The 22,619-nt window shown below is 42.6% G+C and overlaps 1 protein-coding gene across 11 annotated transcripts in view; it reads right to left on the minus strand.

The window, feature by feature from the left end:
- The window catches only part of GULP1 (GULP PTB domain containing engulfment adaptor 1), a 1,494,945-nt gene that overhangs the window by 870,884 nt on the left and 601,442 nt on the right, over nt 1-22,619 (minus strand). For 6 of the 11 annotated variants that reach the window (XM_073558197.1, XM_073558200.1, XM_073558205.1 and 3 more), the window contains one exon: nt 14,588-14,649. The exons of the other annotated variants lie outside the window; for them this stretch is intronic. In XM_073558197.1, coding sequence (XP_073414298.1) covers nt 14,588-14,649 — 62 coding nt within the window. The remainder of the gene's footprint in view (nt 1-14,587; nt 14,650-22,619) is intronic. 11 annotated transcript variants of the gene reach the window in all.

Here is a 22,619-nt window from a genome sequence, read left to right on the forward strand (position 1 = left end):
ACACAGCAATGGCATAAAGTGAGACTAGGGACTTTTTTTTTTTTAAGTGGCGGAGGAATACAGTGCGGAAGGATACCTACCTTCCGTCATTGGATTCCTGCAGCCCGTAGAGAACGGCAGCAACAGCTGATGCTGCAGTTCTCTACCCAAGATCGTCGTGGGACACACTCGTGGACTGCTTCGGATCGTGGGTGAGTATTTTTGTGGTTTGTTATGTTAATATTTATTCCGTAAAAGACAATGGCTTCGGGGAACAATGTGACAAGTATTGGTAAGTATGTTACTCTATGTTATATGTACTGTATGTCTATGTATGTATTGTATGAATGTATTGTATGCAGTATGTATGTAGTATATATGTGGTATGTATGTAGCATGTAGTATGTATGTAGTATGTATGTAGCATATATGTAGTATGTATGTAGCATATAGTATATATGTAGTATGCATGTTGCATGCATGTAGTATATATGTAGTATGTATGTAGCATATATGTAGTATGTATGTTGCATGCATGTAGTATATATGTAGTATGTATGTTGCATGTAGTATGTATGTAGCATGTAGTATGTATGTAGTATGTATGTAGTATGTATGTGGTATGTATGTAGCATGCATGTAGTATGTATGTAGTATATATGTGGTATGTATGTAGCATGTAGTATGTATGTAGCATGTAGTATGTATGTAGCATGCAGTATGTATGTAGCATGCAGTATGTATGTAGCATGCATGTAGTATATATGTAGTATGTATGTAGCATATATGTAGTATGTATATAGCATGCATGTAGTATATATGTAGTATGTATGTAGCATATATGTAGTATGTATGTAGCATGTAGTATATATGTAGTATGTATGTTGCATGTAGTATATATGTAGTATGTATGTTGCATGTAGTATATATGTAGTATGAATGTAGCATGTAGTATGAATGTAGCATGTATGTAGTATGCATGTTGTATGTATGTAGCATGTAATTTTTTTTTTTTTTTTTTACATTCAACACATTAGCCGGATGATGGGACTACTACTGTCCCATCATTGGCTAATGTGTCAATCACTGTCATGGTAGCAGGCATCGCCCGATGGGACTTGTAGTCCCATCGGACGATGCCTGCACAGACCCCCGAAGCCTGCACAGCCCCCCGGCAGGCCGGCACAGCCCCCCGGCAGGCCGGCACAGCCTCCCGGCAGGCCGGCACAGCCCCCGGAGCCTGCATAGCCCCCCGGCAGGCCGGCACAGCCCCCCGGCAGGCCGGCACAGCCCCCCGGCAGGCCGGCACAGCCCACCGGAGCCTGCACAGACCCCCTGGCAGGCCGGCACAGCCCCCCGAAAGGCCCGTACAGACCCCAGAGAGGCTGTACAAGGGAAAAACAGGATTTTTCTTATTCCGATACCGGAAGTCCCATAGACTTGAATGGGACTTCCGGTATCGGAATCGGCGATACCGATACTTTTTTTAAGATCGGCCGATCCATTCCGATCCGATACTTTGAAGTATCGGACGGTATCGCTCAACTCTACTGCCCACCTTTTGGGATCAAATGATAAAATTATCAGTCTGTCTCCATGCTCTAAGAAACGAACTATGTGCCTTTTTTGGCTAATCGCTACTAATTTGGGGGTTTGCCACAGACCCTCTTAATTAATTCTTTGATTAAGTGAATCGTGGCTGGTGGCAGTGTGGTGTGTTCAGTTGGTTGGGCTAGTTGGCAGGACGGAAGGGTCTTACATGCTGAATGAATGGCTGTGGCCAAAGCATTGGTAATTCCCTTACTGCAGTAATCTTAATTGCCCGTGTACAACAAGCAGCCCATCCGGCGACTAATTATCCTAGGTGCAGTTCCCTGACTGACCTGAGGATAACGGGGGCGCCGGAGAGCTGCGAGTTCCAAATTGGAACTGAGAAGGTGGGATATATCCCCGCAGTTCTTGGAAGGTTGTTACCAGTGGTGGGGCATCCAAAATAACCCCCCTGCGATAAATTGTTAGAGCAAGATTAGCTTGCTGTATATTTTTGTCACATGGTACCAGTGGCGGGATAACTAAGATAAGCCCCCACTGTGCCTGTGATAGGCATGTGCCGACAGTGCGTCGCATCACTCCGTCCGCTGACATACCCGTGTCAGTGGTGTGATCGTGATGTATTGGTGTCACAGGGTGTGCTTTCATCACATATTGGTGGCAGCGGTGGGATCGTGACGTATTGGTGACACAGGGTGCGCTTTTGTAACACTGGAAGTCTGCTGCCTCGAAGTAACCCTTGCCTTGTCCTTCAAACCGCACATCCAAGCTCTTTCCACCTCCTGTCACCTCCAGCTCAATAATATCTCCAGAATCCATCCTTTCCTCAACCATCAATCTACTAAAATGCTTGTGCATGCCCTCATCATCTCCCACCTCGACTACTGCAACATCCTTTTCTTTAGCCTCCCTGCTAACACTCTCACACCTCTCCAGTCCATCCTTAACTCTGCTGCCCAACTAATTAATCTTTCTCCTCAACTTCTCCCCTCTGCAAATCTCTTCACTGGCTCCCATTCCCTCAGCGTATCCAGTTCAAATTACTAATACTGACCTACAAAGTCATCCATAACCTGTTTCCTTTATATATCTCTGAACTAATCTCCTGATATCTGTCCTCACATAAACTCCGGTCCTCCCAAGACCGCCTTCTCTCCTCTACACTTATTCGCTCCTCACCTAATCACCTCCAAGACTTCTCCCAAATTTCCTCATCCTCTGGAATTCTGTGCCCTAACACATTCGACTATCAACCACATTCGGATCCTTCAGACGAAACCTGAAAACCCACCTCTTCAAGAAAGCTTACAGCCTGCAATGACCCCGCTGCCTCCTCACCACTACCGGAGCTACTGCCTCACCAACACCGGAGTTGCTGCAACCACCCAACCTAATGTCTCCTTCCCCACCATCCTGTAGAATGTAAGGCCGCAATGGCAGAGGCCTCTCCCCTCTGTATCTGTCTGTTATTGTTAGTTTGTTTACTGCAAGTGATATCTGTAATCTGTATTTAACCCCTTCTCATGGAATCAATGGTGCTATATAAATAATAGAAATAATAATGCACCCCAATTTTCCTCTATATAGTATAATGGACCCTGTGGTCCTCCATATAGTATAATGCACCCACCGCAAAATATAATGCACCCTCATGGTCCTCCATAGAATAAAATGCGCCCCTTGGTCCTCCATACAATATAAAGGACTCCACATGGTACTCGATACTCTGTTAAGGCTACCAGTCACTGATTTTAAAAAGTAAATACAGTACAGAAAATAGTGCACCCTTTATGATCCTCCATACAGTGTAATACAGCCCTATCGACCTCCTTACAATATAATGCATTCCAATGTTCCTCCATACAGTATAATACACCTTCCATGGTCTCACACAGAATATAATGCACTCCCTTTGGTAATCCATACAATATAATGCACTCCCCATTGTTCCTCCATACTCTATTATGGCTACCAGTCACTGATTTTTAAAAATAAGTACAATACTCACCTCTCCTCGTTCCACCCAATGCTCCGGTCTGCTGAGCCTGTGGTGTGAAGCGCCGCACATGTTAGAACAGTGAGCACATTGATCTGGCATGTCAGACACCGAGGAAAAATGATGGGGGTGGAAGAGTCTGCTGACAGCCAAAGCCCACCTCCGTGCATCAACGTGAACAATAATGATGGAGGAGGGAGCGTCAGCAGACGCTTAGACCCCATCATTTTGTGTGAGCAGAAGCTGACGGGTGGAGGAAGTGCCGACTCACAGGCCCCATAGCAGAGGAGTGGCCTGTCGCCATTGGCGGTACGCCACTGGTTCCCAATGCCATGCATGGATCAAGTTAGAGCAGCTGTGGTTAAAGCAATTAGTGGAGAATGCAATCTAGTGAAGAAGATGCTTTTAATTTCACATATAAAAATAGTATTTGATAGGCCATTTAAAAGAAGCTCCAAATATAATATTGGAAATAGAGCATATAAGGTACTAATGGTATGACTTACGTGTTTTAACTTGCGTTTTACTCATGGTCAAACACGATGAATAAGACACAACTATAAAGAAGATTGAAGGCTTCTTCTTCACTGGATCGCCTCCTCCACCTAGTGTTTAGACATGTTTTAGTTATTTGAAATGCTACTAAGTTTCCTCTAAATAATTAGAAAATTCCCATAAAAACATTCTGCATCTTTATATGTATTGTGACAAAGTCATTGGTGAAGTGATGGAGATACTTGTCACTGCGCATGATGGCGTCAGTGATATAAAACCAGAATAGTTTACTCCAGCATACTATATGTTGAGATGGTTTATATAAAGTTAAATTATGGGTTGGTATTGGCAGTGGATTATTCAGGATGCTCTCCAAGCGTGTGACAGAGCTTCTTTATTCAGGAACAAACAGGAACAATATATATAAGCTTAATAGATCTAGAATAATTCATTTATGTGTCTCTATCTGTGCAGCATCTACAGCAGGCTGTTTCTCTCATACAAAGACACAGGAAAACAGGAAATACAGTCACATGCGCTCCCTGTGTGAGCCTCTGGGAGTTTTTTTTAACTTTATAACCAGCATACAAATCTAGCAACTAAACACTCAGACAGAAATGGAATTGTTGCACCAAACATATTGCAACACACCTATTCAAAAACTACTTATACTGTTAGTCCCATAGTGGTTCTGAATGTGGTTTGCTTCGCAACTGGAGAAAATATAGCATCATAATCTTCATCATACTTTTGCGGCTACCCTTTTGTGACCAATCTTGCCTTAAACCAGTGAACTTTACCTTCTGAGTCATATTTGTTTTTGAAGACCCACTTACATCCGATAGCTCTTTCCTTGCAGTAGCTCAGTAAGCTCTCATGTCTGGAGTTGGTGAAGGGACTCCATCTCTTCATTAGCAGCATTTATCCACTTCTGCTTCTCATGAACAGGCAGTTTTTCCATCTCTTGCCATGACTGTGGTTCTGGTTCAGGAAGTGTGCTGACCATATAAGAAAGGTGTCTAGCTGGGATACCTTTGTCTGGCTTTTCTGATCTTCAGACTGGAGTTTGACTTGGTTCTTCTGTGTCCTCCTTGGTGGCTTCAGAGCTTATCCACACTTCAATGTTTTCCTTTTCGGCAGCTGGGCTTGGTGATTGAGATTCTTGTTCTTGCTTCTTAGGTTGAATAACTGGTGTAACTTCATGGAATTTGAGCATTACAGAGTTTTCATAATCACTACAACTCTGCTGATTGTTACTGAGTTGGATCTCTGGGTGCAGGAGTCTGTATCCCTTTTGAGTTTCGCTATAGCCCACCAGGACTCCTTGCTTTGCATGTGATTTCCACTTGGAACGTTTTTCTTTGGGAACATACGGTACATAAATGTTTTGCTTCCAAATATCCTGAGGTGTTTCAGGTTAGGCTGAGTACTAAAAGTTCTATACTTTTTTTTATTTTTCTTTATGTAGCGCTAACATATTCCACAGCGCTTTACAATTTGCACACATTTTCATCACTGTCCCCGATGGGGCTCACAATCTAAATTCCCTATCAGTATGTCTTTGGAGTGTGGAAGGAAACCGGAGTACCCGGAGGAAACCCACGCAAACACAGGGAGATCATACAAAATTCCTTGCAGATGTTGTCCTTGGTGGCATTCGAACCCAGGACCCCAGCAGCGCTAACCACTGAGCCACCGTGCTGCCCATACTTCATATGGAGTTTTATTTGTGACTTTACCTGGCACTCTGTTTTGAAGATAACAAGCTGTCATGATGGCTTCTCCCCAAAACATTGTAGGTAGATTCGCATCAAACATACTTCTTCCACTTTCACAGAGAGTACGGTTCTTTCTCTCTACAATGCCATTGTGTTCTGGATTGTATGGAATGGTAGTATGGAACACAATTCCATCCTTTTTCAAAATGGTTTTCACCTAACCACTTGTATATTCGGTTCCATTATCTGCACGCAGGGCTTTTGGCATTTTTCCAAATTTGTTAAACGCTACAGCAAGATATTCCTCAAGTTTCTGTGGAACTTCATCCTTAGGGTACCGTTACACCAGCGATCCCGACAACGATACGACCTGGTAAGGATCGCTGGTGCATCACTAAATGGTCCCTAGTAAGCTGTCAAACAGTCAGATTTACCCAACGATGCAGCAACGATCCAGCGATCCGTATAACGACCTCGGCAGTTGTTGGGACCTTGTCACAGCAGCGATTCTGACGACTCCCACCTGCATCCATGATTTCTGAGTCGCTAACGAGGTCGCTCGTCGCTGTCAAACACAGCAATGCGTGCTGGCCAGCGAGACACCAGTGATCAAAAAATGGCCCAGGACATTCGAGCACGATCAGCGACATCGTTGGCGAGGTCGCTGTTGCGTCAGAAAATTGGTGACGCTTCAGCGATCTCACTATGTGAGATGGGGCCTTTACTGTGAAGCAGGAAGGTGACTGTATATCTGGAGTAGTCATCAATAAATGCAAGAAAATATCTCTTCTTGTTAGGAGTTTGAACACTCATTGGACCTCATGCATCTGTATGTATTAGATCCAGTGACTGTGCAGATCTAGTGGTGCTTATTTTAGGAAAGGATTTTCTGGACATTTTCCCTTTAAGACACCTAGTGCACTTCATCATTTGACTACACTGGTTGATTTCAATACCATTTGCAAGTTGAGCTAGCTTTCTTACTGCTTCTGGGTCTCTGTGCCCAAGGCAGCTGTGCCATACATAGATACAGTTCTTATGTAGATCTTGTCTAGCACTGTACACTCTCTTTGCATTTTAGCTGATAAAGTTCATCTTGAATTTTTCCTTCTGCAAGAGTGTGACCCTTCTTTGAGATGATGCAGCTGTAATCTCTTAAGCGTAACTACTTTCCCCTTTTTGCGTGAGCTTCTTTACTGACAGAAGATTGCTTTCAAGGCTAGGAATATAGAGAACATCCTTTTCTGGGATCTTTCTGCTTTGTGCTGAGGAAACTGGACAGTGGAGGTATCCGTCTCCTACTCCTTCTGAAGTCATATAGCGACCATTAGCTAAGATGACCTTTCTGGCTTGCTTTCATTAAGGCCAGTGAAGAAATCCTTGTTATTTGTCATATGACTACTTGCATCAGAATCTATACACCATATATGCTTTGCAGATGAGCCTGTAATAGCATTAAATGCAACACATGCAGAATCTTCCTTTACAGCTGTTTAAACCCTTTGATGCCTGTTCTGCTTTTTAAGCTGACTCATTCTTGCTTTCCAAATTCTGCAGTCTGATTTAAGGTGGCTGGGGATTTTACAGACAAAACATTCACAAGTGTTTCTCTTAGATTACTCTTATATTTAGGGAAATCCTGCGTCTTTAATGCTGTTTCTGCTCTAGATTCAATACTGCTGCTTACATGCTCTGTTTTTCTCTTGAATTCATCCACTAGTTTACCTTTAACATACTCTAGTGTCTGCTCATTATCTGGCCGTGCATCTAGTGCAGTCGCGAGTGTCATAACTTTCTGGAAGGCCACTTAATACTTTTTGAAACAGATCTGTCATTTGTGGTGAGCATAATGAGTTTGTTCTATCTCTTTTGGAATTCATACTCACACACACAACACCTTTACCTTCAATGGGAAACACTACCACCAGCTCAGGGGCACCATGATAGGGAGCCCCTATGCCCCATCATAGGCAAATTTGTTCCTGGGCTGGTGGGAGGAGACATTGATCTTTGGAGGTGATTTCAAGTGGTGGCAGGACCTGATATCTATATGGTACTGGGTTGTCTGGACTGGGACAAAGGAACAGTTTGAGAGATTTGTCACTGAATTGAATACCAATGAGATAAGCCGGGGTTTCACATCAGAAATACATGATGAAATACCCTTCCTGGATATCAAAATCCGGAAGGAACAGAATGGAGGATTGGCCACCAGAATTTTTCAGAAACCTACAAGTACTAATAGCCTACTACACTGGCAGAGTCACCACCCGGTTCCACTAAAAAGGGGGAATTCCTAAGGGGCAGTTTCTGCCACTCAGGAGAAACGGCTCCGATCTTAGGACCTTCCATAGTCAGGCAGGGGACATGTGCAATAGATTTAAGTAAAAGGGATATCCCGGGCATGTTGTGAATACAGCATATAACTTTGCAACAAAGGAGAATCGACAATCCCTCTTGCAGAAACACAATAGGGTAGGGATACATCATCTGAGGTTATGAGAGTAATAACTACCTTTGACCAACAACATCATGTGGTTAGGGAAATATTGAATAGGCACTGAGATATCCTCTGGATGGACCTTGACCTGAGAGGTTTTATTGGTGATCGCCCCAGTGTCTCCTTTAGGAAAGGTAGGTCCCTAAGGGACATGTTGGTACACAGCCAGTAATAAAAACCAAAAGAAAGAGGGACATGGCTTGATAGGAAACCTTGTGGATTTTATAGATGTGGGAATTGTCACTTTTGTAGGTGGATGAAGCCAAATAAGTCCTTCCAAAGCTCCTCAACGGGAATAACCTTTTATCAAAGAGATTTTTCCAACTGTAAAACCACAGGAGTAGTCTGTATGGCTACCAGCTCCTGCCCGAAAGATTATACTGGAAAAACTAAGAGGGAGTTCAGGATAACTGTGGGGGAGCATTTGGGGGACATACGAAATAAAAGGGATACTCCACTGGCAAGACATATGTCGACTAACCATAAAGGGATTCTCGATGAGATCAAATTCATGATAATAGAGGTGGTTGGAATTAATCCCAGGGGAGGTAATGTGGATAAGGTCATTCTAAGAAGGGAGTGTGAATGGACCTTCAGAATGGAGGCCTTAGAACCTAAAGGTATTAATGAACAAATAACTTTTTGCCTATTTTCTGCAATTTCCTCCTACAATTTCTGATATCAAAGTGGGGCAACTATAGAGGGCTAGCCTTTGCAAGTTTTGCTTTGGGTTCCACTAAACTAAGTGGTGGACTCACAGAATACTGTAAATTATCAATATGTTATTGGGATGTCTCCATTCCCTTAAATGATACCCACGAATAAGGCAGAATTTATTGATATTATGTCTAACTAAAAATGGTTGAGAATTGAATGCAACTAGATCATTGAGAATAATAAAGTGAATCTCTACTGGATATATGTAGTCTGTGGTCTAATCTTATCAGATGCATATAATGCAAGGGATGTTACTTGAAATCAGGGCACTATATTGTCCAATTTATACAGTGCAATGGAGGTTACCTGAAATGAGCGCGCTATATGGTCCCATTTAATTTCCCCTATGCGCTTTTATATATATCTTTTTGGTAGAGAATGAATTGGTGCTTGTTGGAATTGGCGCTTGTGTAATCGGCATTGAATGGGTGTCGTTTTGTGTGGCACATCATGTAGAGCGGCACATATGATCCATCTGCGTCTCAGTGGAGACATGCGCAGTTCAGCTACACGCGTCCCAACCCGGGCATGGGCATATGAGAATATCTATCTGCGGTTCAGCGGTGACATGCTCAGTACAGTTACATGCGTTCCAACTCGAGCATGCGCATACGATACATCTGGCTACCCGTAAGTAGAATGAGTGATTACCCGAAGTGGGAACGCTGCATTCTAATCTGGGTTTATACATGCCGGAATCCTACTGGCGCGCCTGAGCGATGTGAGCCCCTTATTAGGGACACATTAAAGAGGTACCATGTATGTTTCTATCAAATTGGTGTGCATCTCAGCACAGACATGAGCTCTACACAGTATGGTGTTATTAGCTGGGAACTTCCGGTCCGTGACGCTGGAAGAAGGGATCCTGGCGGTATGTTTAAAAATGGAGAGATGGAGCATCAGCGTTCATGTCCATATACAATCGGGACACATGATGTTACTATATCGGGCCTCCTGATGAGCCATGAGAGCCGAAACACGTTGAGGCGGTGATTTTGGAGGGCAGTTGGCAGATGAGTACTATGATTATAGCTGATGGATCAAGTGGCCATCTTTTGAGTATTGCTCTTACTTGGCTGGTTTGGAGGGACTGGTGATATCCATTGAATATAGTGACAATTGCTTATCTATATATCGTGGTAATGGGTGTCGGGTGTACCATTTAGGAAGGACAACAATACCAGCCAAGCACTTTAATGTATCTAACAATTGAGTCGATACTATTACCTTTCTAGAATATTGCATTTGATTTATGCATATGTGACACCCCAGAGTCCGGTTGTCACAGTGACATTGCCTCTCTCTAATGGGTAAAGTCATGCTTGGAGGCAGAAAGGGACCCCCATGCCAGGCAGCATAGATTAAATCACAATTTCCTGCTGCAGGTCAGAAAAGGGAGCTGCCTTATAAATTCTGGCCAGCAGAGGGGGTTGGTGAGTCAGCTAGAAATCAGCTGATGGGGTTGTCATGGAAACAAAACAGCTGTGAGCTGTGAGGAAAAATTACAGTTTAAACATGAGGTAAAGAGATCTTTCTGGAAGATCCTGTCAGATGAAGACAGGGAGCTGATCTGTGAAGAGGGAAAGGACAAGAGCAGAGACTGAGAGACTCTAGGGAAGCTAAAATACTGCATATAGCAGACCCCTGAGTGAAGTGCTAATAAAGAGAAAATGGACATCAGAGTCCTAGGCTGACAGGAGCTGTAAGTCCTGATAGCCAAATCTGAAAGTACAGGGGATTGTAAATTCCTGTGCACATTAATCACCTGAGGGCACAGCAGCAGATAAGGAGCCCGGGGCCGATGGTGAAGAGAACGGTACCCGTGAAATAGGCTCGCACTGATAGCCGTACAGGTTAGTGAAACCATCACGAATAGAGGGTCGCAGCATAGTTATATACAGCAGAGACCCACACACAAAGCGCAGAAAGGAAGGTCCTAAATCCCCACCTGGCAAGGTTGATCCCCTGAATGCCTCCAGGCGAGCCACACTCATTCCATCACCTGTATGTGGTTCTCCGGACTACAACCAATTACCAGTAAAAGGTAAAGAAACTGCACCTCTCTGTGTCTTTCTCTCATTTCTCTGCACCCTAACGTTCACAGCCATTTTTACTATTTATTTAACATCTTTGCCCTGGGACTACAGCCCTACCTGTGGAGGGCTACAACATCATAGCTGCGCCCAACATCCATCCCAGAGAAGCAACACCGCAGCGCTGGTGACCTCTGACTAGAATACCATGGGTGGCGTCACGTATTTCGCCATCTACTGTAATAACTTTATTTTCATTTTTACCACATAAATACCACACAACTTTCCCATATTTTATTACTTAACGCCTCTGGGCCACGGACCGGGTCGCCGCCGCCATGACACCGTCCCCCATTGAAGTCGTCAGGCCCGGTACCGAGTACCCCCAGGCCCCACGGGCACTTCGCTTATATCCTGTCTGATACAAGGTTAATCTATTGACCATCTTTGTGCAATTTAATTCAAAAATACCTGCCAAGCACTTTAATGTATCCAACAATTGAGACCATATTATTACCTTTCTAGATTATTGCATTTGGTTTATGTATATATCCTGTTTGATACAGGGTTAATCTATTGACCTTTTTGTGCAAATTAATTCAGGTCTGTGCAATAAGTCAGAAACTATGGGGATATAATTCCTTTGAGAAATAAGCTATTTTGCTTAGCAGGCCTGCTGTATAGAAAGGTCATCTTGTGTTTCATCTTAATGCCATTTTTTGCCCATATGTGTTTCTTCACTTGCTTTTAACTCACATTGGGGATAGGGTCCTCCTTAGGTTCAGGTGTGATCTATGTCTATTTATTGGGGTCCCTTTAGTATCTGGGTAAAGGGATCCCCTAGTGGCTGCAGCATTCATCAGGGTCCCTAGGGACAGCCTACGTTGAGCGGGGGCACCAATTCTCGTCCTTCCTAGGGTGCCAACCTCCACTGCCAGGAAGGAATGAACCTAGGTGATATCATAGGAACTTATAGACGATCCTCATTAGATTGTTGTGTGTGTGCGCACTTTGGTGTGTTTTCATAGTTTGGTGTTTCAACCTAAATAAGGTTTTTTAACCAATAAAGTGTATTTTTATGGGTTTTTTTCATGATTTTTCTAATTAAGACCATCTGTACTATACAAATTTTATATTCACTTGATAGAAGTGCAGCAAATGAAAATCTTTATTTTCTTCTCCAATACCCCTGAGATGCTCCACAATCTCTAGGGTGCTTCTTCTATAGTCCTGCATATTCTGTCCATCACTTAGCTTAGACTGATATAGCTTTCTCATGAGATAAAGCTTATTGCTGAGATTTGATCTTTCATGCACTTTCTGTAACTCATCCCACATCTCCTTTGCAGTTGCACACTTGCATATATGCACAATCTGAGTATCATCCACACTGAGGGAGATTGTGCTTTCTGATCCCTCACTAGCCAATCTGGTAATGGATGAGGCACTTGTTCCTGAGCATATTTCCATGTACCTTCTCTTATGAGCAGCAAATTCACCTTGAATTTCAAGGACTGGTAGTTCTGGTTAGTGAGGCTTGGCACTGAGAACTTGACAGGATTGCTGCTAGTGGACATCTTCTCTGCTGTTCTGTGCTGCTTTTGCTTTGGGCTTCTGTTGCTGTGTTACTCTGGGGTTCTGTGTCACTCTGAGCTCATAACCTGTTGGCAGCAGATTATTCAGGATGATCTCCAAGCAAGTGACAACAGAGCTTCTTTATTCAGGAACAAAAATGAACAATATATGATAAACTTAATAGATCAGGAATAAATCATTTGTGTGTCTCTATCTATGCAGCATCTACAGCAGGCTGCTTCTCTCATACACAGACACAGGAAAACAGCAAATACAATCACATGCTACCCTGTATCAGCCTCTGGGAGTTTTTTTTTTTAAATTTATTAACGGCATACAAATCTAGCAGCTAAACACTCAAAGACAGGAATGGAGTTTTTGCACCAAACATATTCCAACTGTTGGTTTTATTGGACCTCCATAGAGTGGCTGGGAGGGGTTCCACCATGTCTCCACTTGCAGAGTCCTGACCGGACCTGTGTGATGTCAAGATCATGTCATCAGTCACATGACGGATGAGTCACATGGTCTGGCCTTGAAAGGCTGAAGGCCAGAGATTTCAGTGGTCAGTAGGTGCCTGGAGAGAGAGCACTCCAGGAAAGGGTGTGCTAAACCTGAACCATAGACATTGCTACCTGTGAGCGGACTGATCTCCGCTAGGAAATGGACTGTGTTTCTTTTCTTTCTTTGTTATACTGCTTTGCTTGCCCAGAGAGCTGTGTTTATTTTCCCAACCTTGGTTTATGCTGTCGTTAATAAACCAAGCATTTTCTTAAAGAGACAGTGTTCCGGATATACCTCTGTGTCCAGCCGAGTGAGCCTACCAAAGATTGGCAAAAAATAATAATTTTTCAAAGTACTGAAACTTTTATGCATTAATTATATGTAATAGTAAAAGGAAAACTGTTTGATATCATAAAAACATGAACAAACTAAACATGTGGATTGTGAGATTTGAATTCAGAAGGTCAAAATCATTAAGAAATGGCTCATTTCATTGCTGAACCTGATAACTTTTGAAAATATGTAGTACAGTGTTATCTAATGTTGTGTTTATTTGTATGTTTTACAGAATTCAAGAGTCAAAAGGTAACTTGAGCAATAGTTTTTTGATTTGCCATGGCCACTGACCACTGATTGTGAAGCCCAGGATTCACCTAGGTCTGCCTGGTGAGGTCTCAGTAGGAAACCTTATAAAAAGCCCTGATCTAATAGTTGAAGTTATTTCTCTTAATTTATCTTAGGTTAGTGGGTGTGAACACAATACTAAAACAAAAAGTATAATTCAGCATCTGCAATTAATATACTGCATAAAAAGAAAGAAAAAGGAAGATTTGATAATAGTATTATTGTGACTTCAATGTAGGCATAAAGCTTTTAACAAGCAAACATGCAACATGTGACTTCAATGTAGGCATAAAGCTTTTAACATGCAACATGTGTTTATTCATGGCTTCACATCACGCCTTTCCAAGGCAGCCTGCTGGTTGTTGTTCTCTGTCACTTCTGTGATGAAAAGGTGGAATAATGCTGGCTCTTTTCACCATATTTGTTTGCAATTATTGTTTAGACCTGATTCACACCTCCATATTTTGCCAACGGCTGTGGGTCTTTGAGCCTTATAGGCATGTATGAAACTGTGGAGTTCGGGTCAGAAGACCTGTGATCAGTCTGTGAAACATGGTCTGTACTAAGCCTGCCAATCATGCATGTGATTCTGGTCTCAGTTTGAGAGGTCTGCATGAGTTCACACCATCCATAGTAAATGAGGAAATGCACAAACCAAATGTAACTACAAAACTTTTAAATGAAATGTGTAAATGAAGCCTTGTTCCTCCACATTGGTTTAGACTGCGGTATTAACTTTTCTACGTCTCAATCATAATGAATCTTACTCAATCACTCAGTGTAAAACACATTACCATAGAGCCATTATCTACAGCAGAAATAAGCGGACAGAATTCAATATGCGCTTATAGATATAAACCATCTGAAGTGTTCGGTGAAATGACACAGTGCTTACCTTAACATTGTAGGCAATGAAGTTTTTTGATAAAGCTTCAGGGGTGTGCATCCATGATTTATCTGCAAAGACAAGATTGGACTGATTTTATATTTCATCTCATAGTATATTATTTTTGTCCTTCATTTTCCTAACATTGTATTTTATTCTAATGTGGTCATAACTCTTGCGGTGACAGCTGGAAAGTGGTGCATAAAAGCATAATTGAATTTCCCATCAGGTCACACTCACTACATGAAATAATTGTCATTTTAGTCCAAATCAACCATGACCAAATTAAATATCTTTAATTCTGTGAGGGAGGAAGTAAATGTCTCTCCCCTCCTGAAATGTGCCCCCTCCCTTGGGATTCCACAGGATCATTGTTTACTTTTAATTAAAACGCCAGGAAGAAGCTCTTAACACAAGGGTGTGAAATCTTCTGCAGCTGCAGGCAAAACTGAAGCCTTTTATCTGACTCAAGCACATGGAGACACCGTGGCACAACAAGTTACAGCAAGGCTCTAAGGTATTGAATCTGGAAAATGACCGATAATAACAGAAAGCAATATCTCTGAGACTAACTAAGCACATGATCAGAATAGGCATTCCTTCCCCGGCAGCCACCTGTAGGAATTACATACAGTAGGCATATTTAATCTATAAGTAGAAGAGACATGTAAACCTCAAAAAGAGGAAAAAATCCTCCAAAAGATTCAGATACAAACCAGACAGGCCAAAATGCATTTGCACTAATGCAGGGTGCAGCGGACCCAAGTAAAATGGCAGCTGCACAGGCGCATAAATACCAAATGAAACAGCCAGCCTACAATCAGGGATTGGCCATGTGGTACACCAGTGCAGAAGAAATAATCCGCATGTGACAGTGTTCACACAGGGAATACAGGGCTTCTGGCTCACAATGTCTTAGTAACACCAAGGAACTTTGACGCAGTTTGCCAGCTTCCATATTAAGGCCTTAATATCAACCAATATCTTACATATATTGATATGTTTTTATGCACTTTTTATATTTTTTCAGGGTGCAGTTGGGCTCAAACGGTTCTGCAAACCTGTGGCCTCTGTTCACACGGTGTTACAGCGGTGGAACACACTTAAAAAAATATAAATAAAGCGTGTTCACCGCCCGGGGTCCACCGTGCGGCAGGTGTAATAACCGCTGCTAAATAGGCAGAGCACAAGGACGGTAATGTGCACAGGGAAGAAGTGCACCTGATGCACAAAAGCAAGCTCTGATAAAAGACTCACAGAGCTGCACACATGAACACAAATACAAAAAACGCTGGGTCTGTATTAAGTTCACAGACACTCAGCGGCACACGTGCGGTAGCCAAAGTTCAGAGTAGTTATAGACATCACTACAGCTGAGAGGACTAACCGTGAATGGACGTGTGCACGGCGTCGCAACTGCGGACGCCAAAACGACTGCAAGCGCAAGTTAGCAGGCGCAATGCAGGACACAGGCTGCTGCAACAGAGGATGCTTGAGCGCGCTGGCGCGCACACTGGCTGTATCCCAATCACTCACACATACGTATTATCAGAGGGAAGGGGTTTCTTAATAAGTCATTCACCAGTCCAAGCATCCATCACCAAACACACAGCAGCAAGTATGGAAAATACTAGAGCATGGCATAGCGGCCATGCGCACTTTTTATAGCGTACGGGACCTGCCGGAAATCTCCAGAGCCCCGAGCATAACCAATCAAATCAGCAGCAGGACCTGAGCACCTAACTCCTGAAATCCAATGAGAGCTAGTCCCGTGAGCATGCTCAGAAGCTGGGACAAAGGACTTAGCCTCTGGAGACAAATGTGAGAATCTGGGTTGCTGCATATGCATAGAATGACCCAGATTCCTAACACACGGGATGCATTCTAGTTGGCACTGGGCAGCCCCCCTTTATGGTGTTACTAAGAGGTTGTGAGCCAGAAGCCCTGCATTCCCTGTGTGAACACTGCCACATGCGGATTATTTTTTCTGCACTGGTGTACCACACGGCCAATCCATGATTGTAGGCTGGCTTATTGTGTATGTCATCTTCTGTCCTTGTGGTTTTTATTATTTGGGAAAAACTATTCGTCCATTGTATGTTAGATATAGAGAGCATTTTCAGTCTATCTCCACAGGAAAAGGGGTCCCTCTTCTGATAGAGCATGTTAAAAAAGTGCATGGGGGTAATGCAGAGTCGCTGCGGTTCGCAGGTGTAGAAAAAGTATCACAGCCAACCCAAGGGGGAAACCATCATAGAATTCTCTTACAAAGAGAATCTAAGTGGATTCTACGAACGAATGCCACAGGACCTTTAGGGTTAAATGAGAAAATATAGTTGTGGCCAAAATTATTAACACCCCTGCAATTCTGTCAGATAATACTCAGTTTCTTCCTGAAAATTATTGCAAACACAAATTCTTTGGTATTATTATCTTCATTTAATTTGTCTTAAATGAAAAAACACAAAAAGAATTGTCCTAAAGCCAAATTGGATATAATTCCACACCAAGCATAAAAAAGAGGGTGGACAAAAGTATTGGCACTGTTCGAAAAATCATGTGATGCTTCTCTAATTTGTGTAATTAACAGCACCTGTAACTTACCTGTGGCACCTAACAGGTGTTGGCAATAACTAAATCACACTAGAAGCCAGTTGACATGGATTAAAGTTGACTCAACCTCTGTCTTGTGTCCTTGTGTGTACCACATTGAGCATGGAGAAAAGAAAGAAGACCAAATAACTGTCTGAGGACTTGAGAAACCAAATTGTGAGGAAGCATGAGCAATCTCAAGGCTACAAGTCCATCTCCAAAGACCTGAATGTTCCTGTGTCTACCGTGTGCAGTGTCATCAAGAAGTTTAAAGCCCATGGCACTGTGGCTAACCTCCCTAGATGTGGACAGAAAAGAAAAATTGACAAGAGATTTCAACGCCAGATTGTGCGGATGTTGGATAAAGAACCTCGACTAACATCCAAACAAGTTCAAGCTGCCCTGCAGTCCGAGGGTACAACAGTGTCAACCCGTACTGTGCGTCAGCATCTGAATGAAAAGGGACTGTATGGTAGGAGACCCAGGAAGACCCCACTTCTTACCCCGAGACATAAAAAAGCCAGGCTGGAGTTTGCCAAAACGTACCTGAAAAAGCCTAAAACGTTTTGGAAGATGGTAAGATGAGACAAAAGTAGAGCTTTTCGGGCAAAGGCATCAACATAGAGTTTACAGGAGAAAAAAAGAGGCATTCAAAGAAAAGAACACGGTCCCTACAGTCAAACATGGCGGAGGTTCCCTGATGTTTTGGGGTTGCTTTGCTGCCTCTGGCACTGGACTGCTTGACCGTGTGCATGGCATTATGAAGTCTGAAGACTACCAACAAATTTTGCAGCATAATATAGGGCCCAGTGTGAGAAAGCTGGGTCTCCCTCAGAGGTCATGGGTCTTCCAGCAGGACAATGACCCAAAACACACTTCAAAAAGCACTAGAAAATGGTTTGAGAGAAAGCACTGGAGACTTCTAAGGTGGCCAGCAATGAGTCCAGACCTGAATCCCATAGAACACCTGTGGAGAGATCTAAAAATGGCAGTTTGGAGAAGGCACCCTTCAAATATCAGGGACCTGGAGCAGTTTGCCAAAGAAGAATGGTCTAAAATTCCAGCAGAGCATTGTAAGAAACTCATTGATGGTTACCAGAAGCGGTTGGTCGCAGTTATTTTGGCTAAAGGTTGTGCAACCAAGTATTAGGCTGAGGGTGCCAATACTTTTGTCTGGCCCATTTTTGGAGTTTTGTGAGAAATGATCAATGTTTTGCTTTTTGCTTTATTCTCTTTTGTGTTTTTTCATTTAAGACAAGTTAAATGAAGATAATAATACCAAAGAATTTGTGTTTGCAATCATCTTCAGGAAGAAACTGAGTATTATCTGACAGAATTGCAGGGGTGTCAATACTTTTGGCCACAACTGTAGATATGGCGGTGTTTTTGTAGGAACTGCTCATTGTTTGTGTTTCCATATTTTATTATGATAGAGGTTTTTTTAACTTGTGTTTTTTAATTCTGTGTTTGATTAATTTGTTCACATGTTTCACTCCATTGGGGGAGTATGAGTTGGAAATCAGGAGGTGTGTCCACATGTGTGTGCTTCTAAATTTCCACCTGCTTGCATTCCAGCCTCAGGACCCATTGAAGCGCAAGTGCGTGAAACGGCCGTCGTCCACTCTCTGTACATTCCTCCCGTGCCAATGCCTTTTAATCAATAAAGAATTTTCACGACTTTTTTTCTCTTTTGTACATAATCAGATTTAGTCTCTATGCACTGATAAAATCCAGCGGAACCCAGTGTCGGCACCGCGGACCCATTCAGAGATTCGGGCGGAAAGTTATGGGCCTCCACGATTCTGGACAGAAAATCAAATTCTGTGGAGGGAGGCAGCCCAGCCCAGGGGTGGCAGCAGAGTGTGGGAGGGAACAGCCTAGGAGATATAAGGGAGCAATAATAACAAAATGGAAGACATACAAGTGGACTCATAATCTCCCTCGATCTGGGGCTCCATGCAAGATCTCACCCCATGGGGTCAAAATTGTCATAAGAACAGTGAGCAAAAATCCCAGAACCACACAGGGGACCTAGTGAATGACCTGCATAGAGCTGGGACCACCGTAACAAAGGCTACCATCAGTAATGCACTGCACATCCAGGGACTCAGATCCTGCAGTTCTAGACGTGTCAACCTGCTTAGGCCAGTACATGTCCAGGCCCATCTGAAGTGTGCTGGAGAGCATTTGGATTATCCAGAAGAGTATTGGGGGAATGCTATATGGTCTGATGAAACCAAACTAGAATTGTTTGGTAGAAACAAAACTAGTCGTGTTTGGAGGAGACAGAATGCTGAGTTGCATCCAAAGAACATCATCCCTACTGTGAAGCATGTGGGTGGTAACATCATGACTTGGGGCTGTTTCTCTGCAAAGGGATAAGGACGACTGATCCGTGTACATGAAAGAATGAACGGTGCCATGTATCGTGAGATTTTGAGTGCAAACCTTCTTCCATCAGCAAGGACATTGAAGATGGAATGTGGATGGGTCTTTCAGCATGATAATGAACCCAAGCACACCACCAGGGCAACAAAGGAGTGGCTTCTTATGAAGCATATGAAGGTCCTGGAGTGGTCTAGCCAATCTCCAGATCTCAACCCCATAGAAAACCTTTGGAGGGATTTGAAAGTCCGTGTTGCCCAGCAACAGGCCCAAAACATCACTGCTCTAGAGGAGATCTAATTGGAGGAATGGGCCGACATACCATCAACAGTGTGTGCCCAGCTTGTGAAGACTTACAGAAAACATTTGACCTCTGTCATTGCCAACAAAGGATATATGACAAAATATTGAGATGAACCAAATGACCAAAAACTTATTTTCCACCATATTTTGAAAAATAAATTTTGCCAAATCAGACAAGGTGATATTCTGGATTTGTTTTCTCATTTTGACTCTCATAGTTGTGGTCTGCCTATTATGTCAATTACAGGCCTCTCTCACCTTTTTAAGTGGGAGAACTTTCACAATTGGTGGCTGGCTAAATACTTTTTTTCCCCCACTGTATATTTCTAGTGCTCCTTTTCAGCAATTAAATATAAAATTAATCTTGGGCTGCTCTTTTATCTTGATTCATGAATCCCCACGTCCCGCACGTTCGGTTGATTATATTATACGCAATCCGGGTTGGTTTCTGACCTAGTATAAGCCTGCTGTCAGACGGGGCTTATTTCGAATGAGGAACTGGTGGCAGAATACCGTACTGTGTTAGTGAGGAACTCTGGCAGTGATGGCCAGGATATTTCTATATATATCCCCAGCCTGGACTTGGGATGTATATCACTGGGAGCGCCTTAATAACTCGTACCTATAAGAGAAGCCTCTTCGACGACTATTTATCTTCGATGAAATTCCCTGACTGACCAGAAGTAAGTGATGGCGCCAGAGAGCCGATCCCTGCTGGGTCTTTCTCTCCCCTCCCCCCAAGGTGAGCGTAGTTGACACCCCCTTCCCCTGTGCAATCCGTCAACTTCATTACATATTTTAGTCGTAAGATGTACTGTATATTATAGTGCAAACTGCATGAGACATTAGAGTATTCTAATGATGACACGAATTATACTTATTTAGGATCATAAACTTATCTAATACATAGAGGTAACATGTACATTCAGGGTATAAAAGGCTCCGATTCATCCAAGAAATTACTCCAGAATTCTGCGTGCCCTTCTTCAAAAAGTTGTCCACTACTTTAACATTGATCCTTAGGATAAGTCATCAATGTCTGATTGGTGGGGATTGCAACACCCGACACGCCTGCCAATCAGCTTTTCTCTGTATTGGTGGCTCTGGCTAAAGTATAGTGGTTGCAGCACCTTCAACCTCTATTGATTTGAATTGGGGCATTTTTTTGTCCAACTAGATGATATGTCACTCATCGATAGCCTAACACTAGCCATCAAATCCTCTCTTACTGGAGTAACATTTGTGGCATAATGTATTTTGTGCTTTCAATTAATTTGATGGGTGGGCGTAGGCATGCCTCTTCCCTCCCCAGCTCTTGCCCAGTTTTGCCCATTTTGGAAGAGCTGCTTCAGACTGGTGTGAAAATGCCATTAGTCGTAAATTGTTTACATAATTCAGTTTTGCAACACTTCAAACATCTTGACATCTTAGTGTAAGTGCATATTCATAGATTACATTACAGGGAAGCTATCATATTGACAATGTTTTATTAGCAGGTAGAATGCTATTAGCAAGAGGAGCTGATCAGACTGATATATATTTTGTGGACAAAACCTACAAAAGACAAAATGAAAAAAAACCCTGCTATATAATTAAATAAGTAAAAAGTAAAAGTGCATCTAAATCATACAGAGTTCTTAGTAATGCAAGAACTCTGTATGATTTAAATGCACTTTTGCTTTTTACTTATTTAATTATAGCAGGGTTTTTTTCATTTTGTCTTTTGTAGGTTTTGTATGCTTTTTGGCCATGTGAACATGCATTTATATGCTCCACGTGTACCAACTCAAACCAAGCTCAATTTTTGTGTTTTTTCTTTATATATTTTGTGGGTAAACTTGCAGTAAAACAAAGTCTATGAAATCCCTGGTATTTGTATGAGTATTAGTATATTAGTGATTGTTGGAAAAAGTGGAAGAGCAAAAGGGGCAACAATAGGGTCTTATCTGATCATAAAGGACAATAAGCTGCAGGCAGTTGCTCACCTGCTAAAGTTGTGTATCACACAACAAGACTCAAGCCTAAATTTGTCAGCTACTGCAGTCGCATGGGTTGAAAATGCAAGGAAATGTCAGAAGAAAAGCAATAGGTGGGCAGTCTACTCTGCTGATGGAGATCCGATAGATTGGTCTAGGAATACACAATAGACTTGATGCAGTTTTATCAATGCATTTTAAAGTCTTCAGACTTCATTAGGATTAAACCACATACAAAGGACATAGTAACAGACTTAAAAAGGAAGTACTAAGTCACGATATCGAACCCATGAAAAAACGGGCTCCAAAGACGATGATACTCATAAAAATTCACTTTTATTGAACAATATTAAAAACATGTAATCAAAGAGATGTGCATATCAATACAAAAAGGGATGTCAATCACCAATAGGGTATCTCACAACCATATTAACCCTTGAAAAACTGTGAAGCGTCACCATAGAAGGTGGCTATATGAAATGCTTCTGAACATGTAACTACAATAAACCCCACCTCTATTCATATCATGCAAACTAATGCATAGAATTATTTAATTGAGATCTAACAAACAAAATGCAATTCATACCGTATGGTTAACGTGGAGTCCCCTTGGCATCCCTCCGCCCCGAGGCGCGTTTCGCTGTTGCTTCTACAGGAGGCGCAATAACAGCAGGGGGAGTACCTGTTTAAATAGTCAGCTGGAGTACTATGATAGGCTCTAAGTCATCGAGTCATGACAAATGCCCAGTTCCTCCTATACAGTTGTGGCCAAAAGTATTGACACC

The sequence above is a fragment of the Dendrobates tinctorius genome, unplaced genomic scaffold (genome assembly GCF_039654945.1).
Source record: "Dendrobates tinctorius isolate UK_male_01 unplaced genomic scaffold, ASM3965494v1 ptg000254l, whole genome shotgun sequence".
In the NCBI taxonomy this organism is placed as follows: domain Eukaryota; kingdom Metazoa; phylum Chordata; class Amphibia; order Anura; family Dendrobatidae; genus Dendrobates; species Dendrobates tinctorius.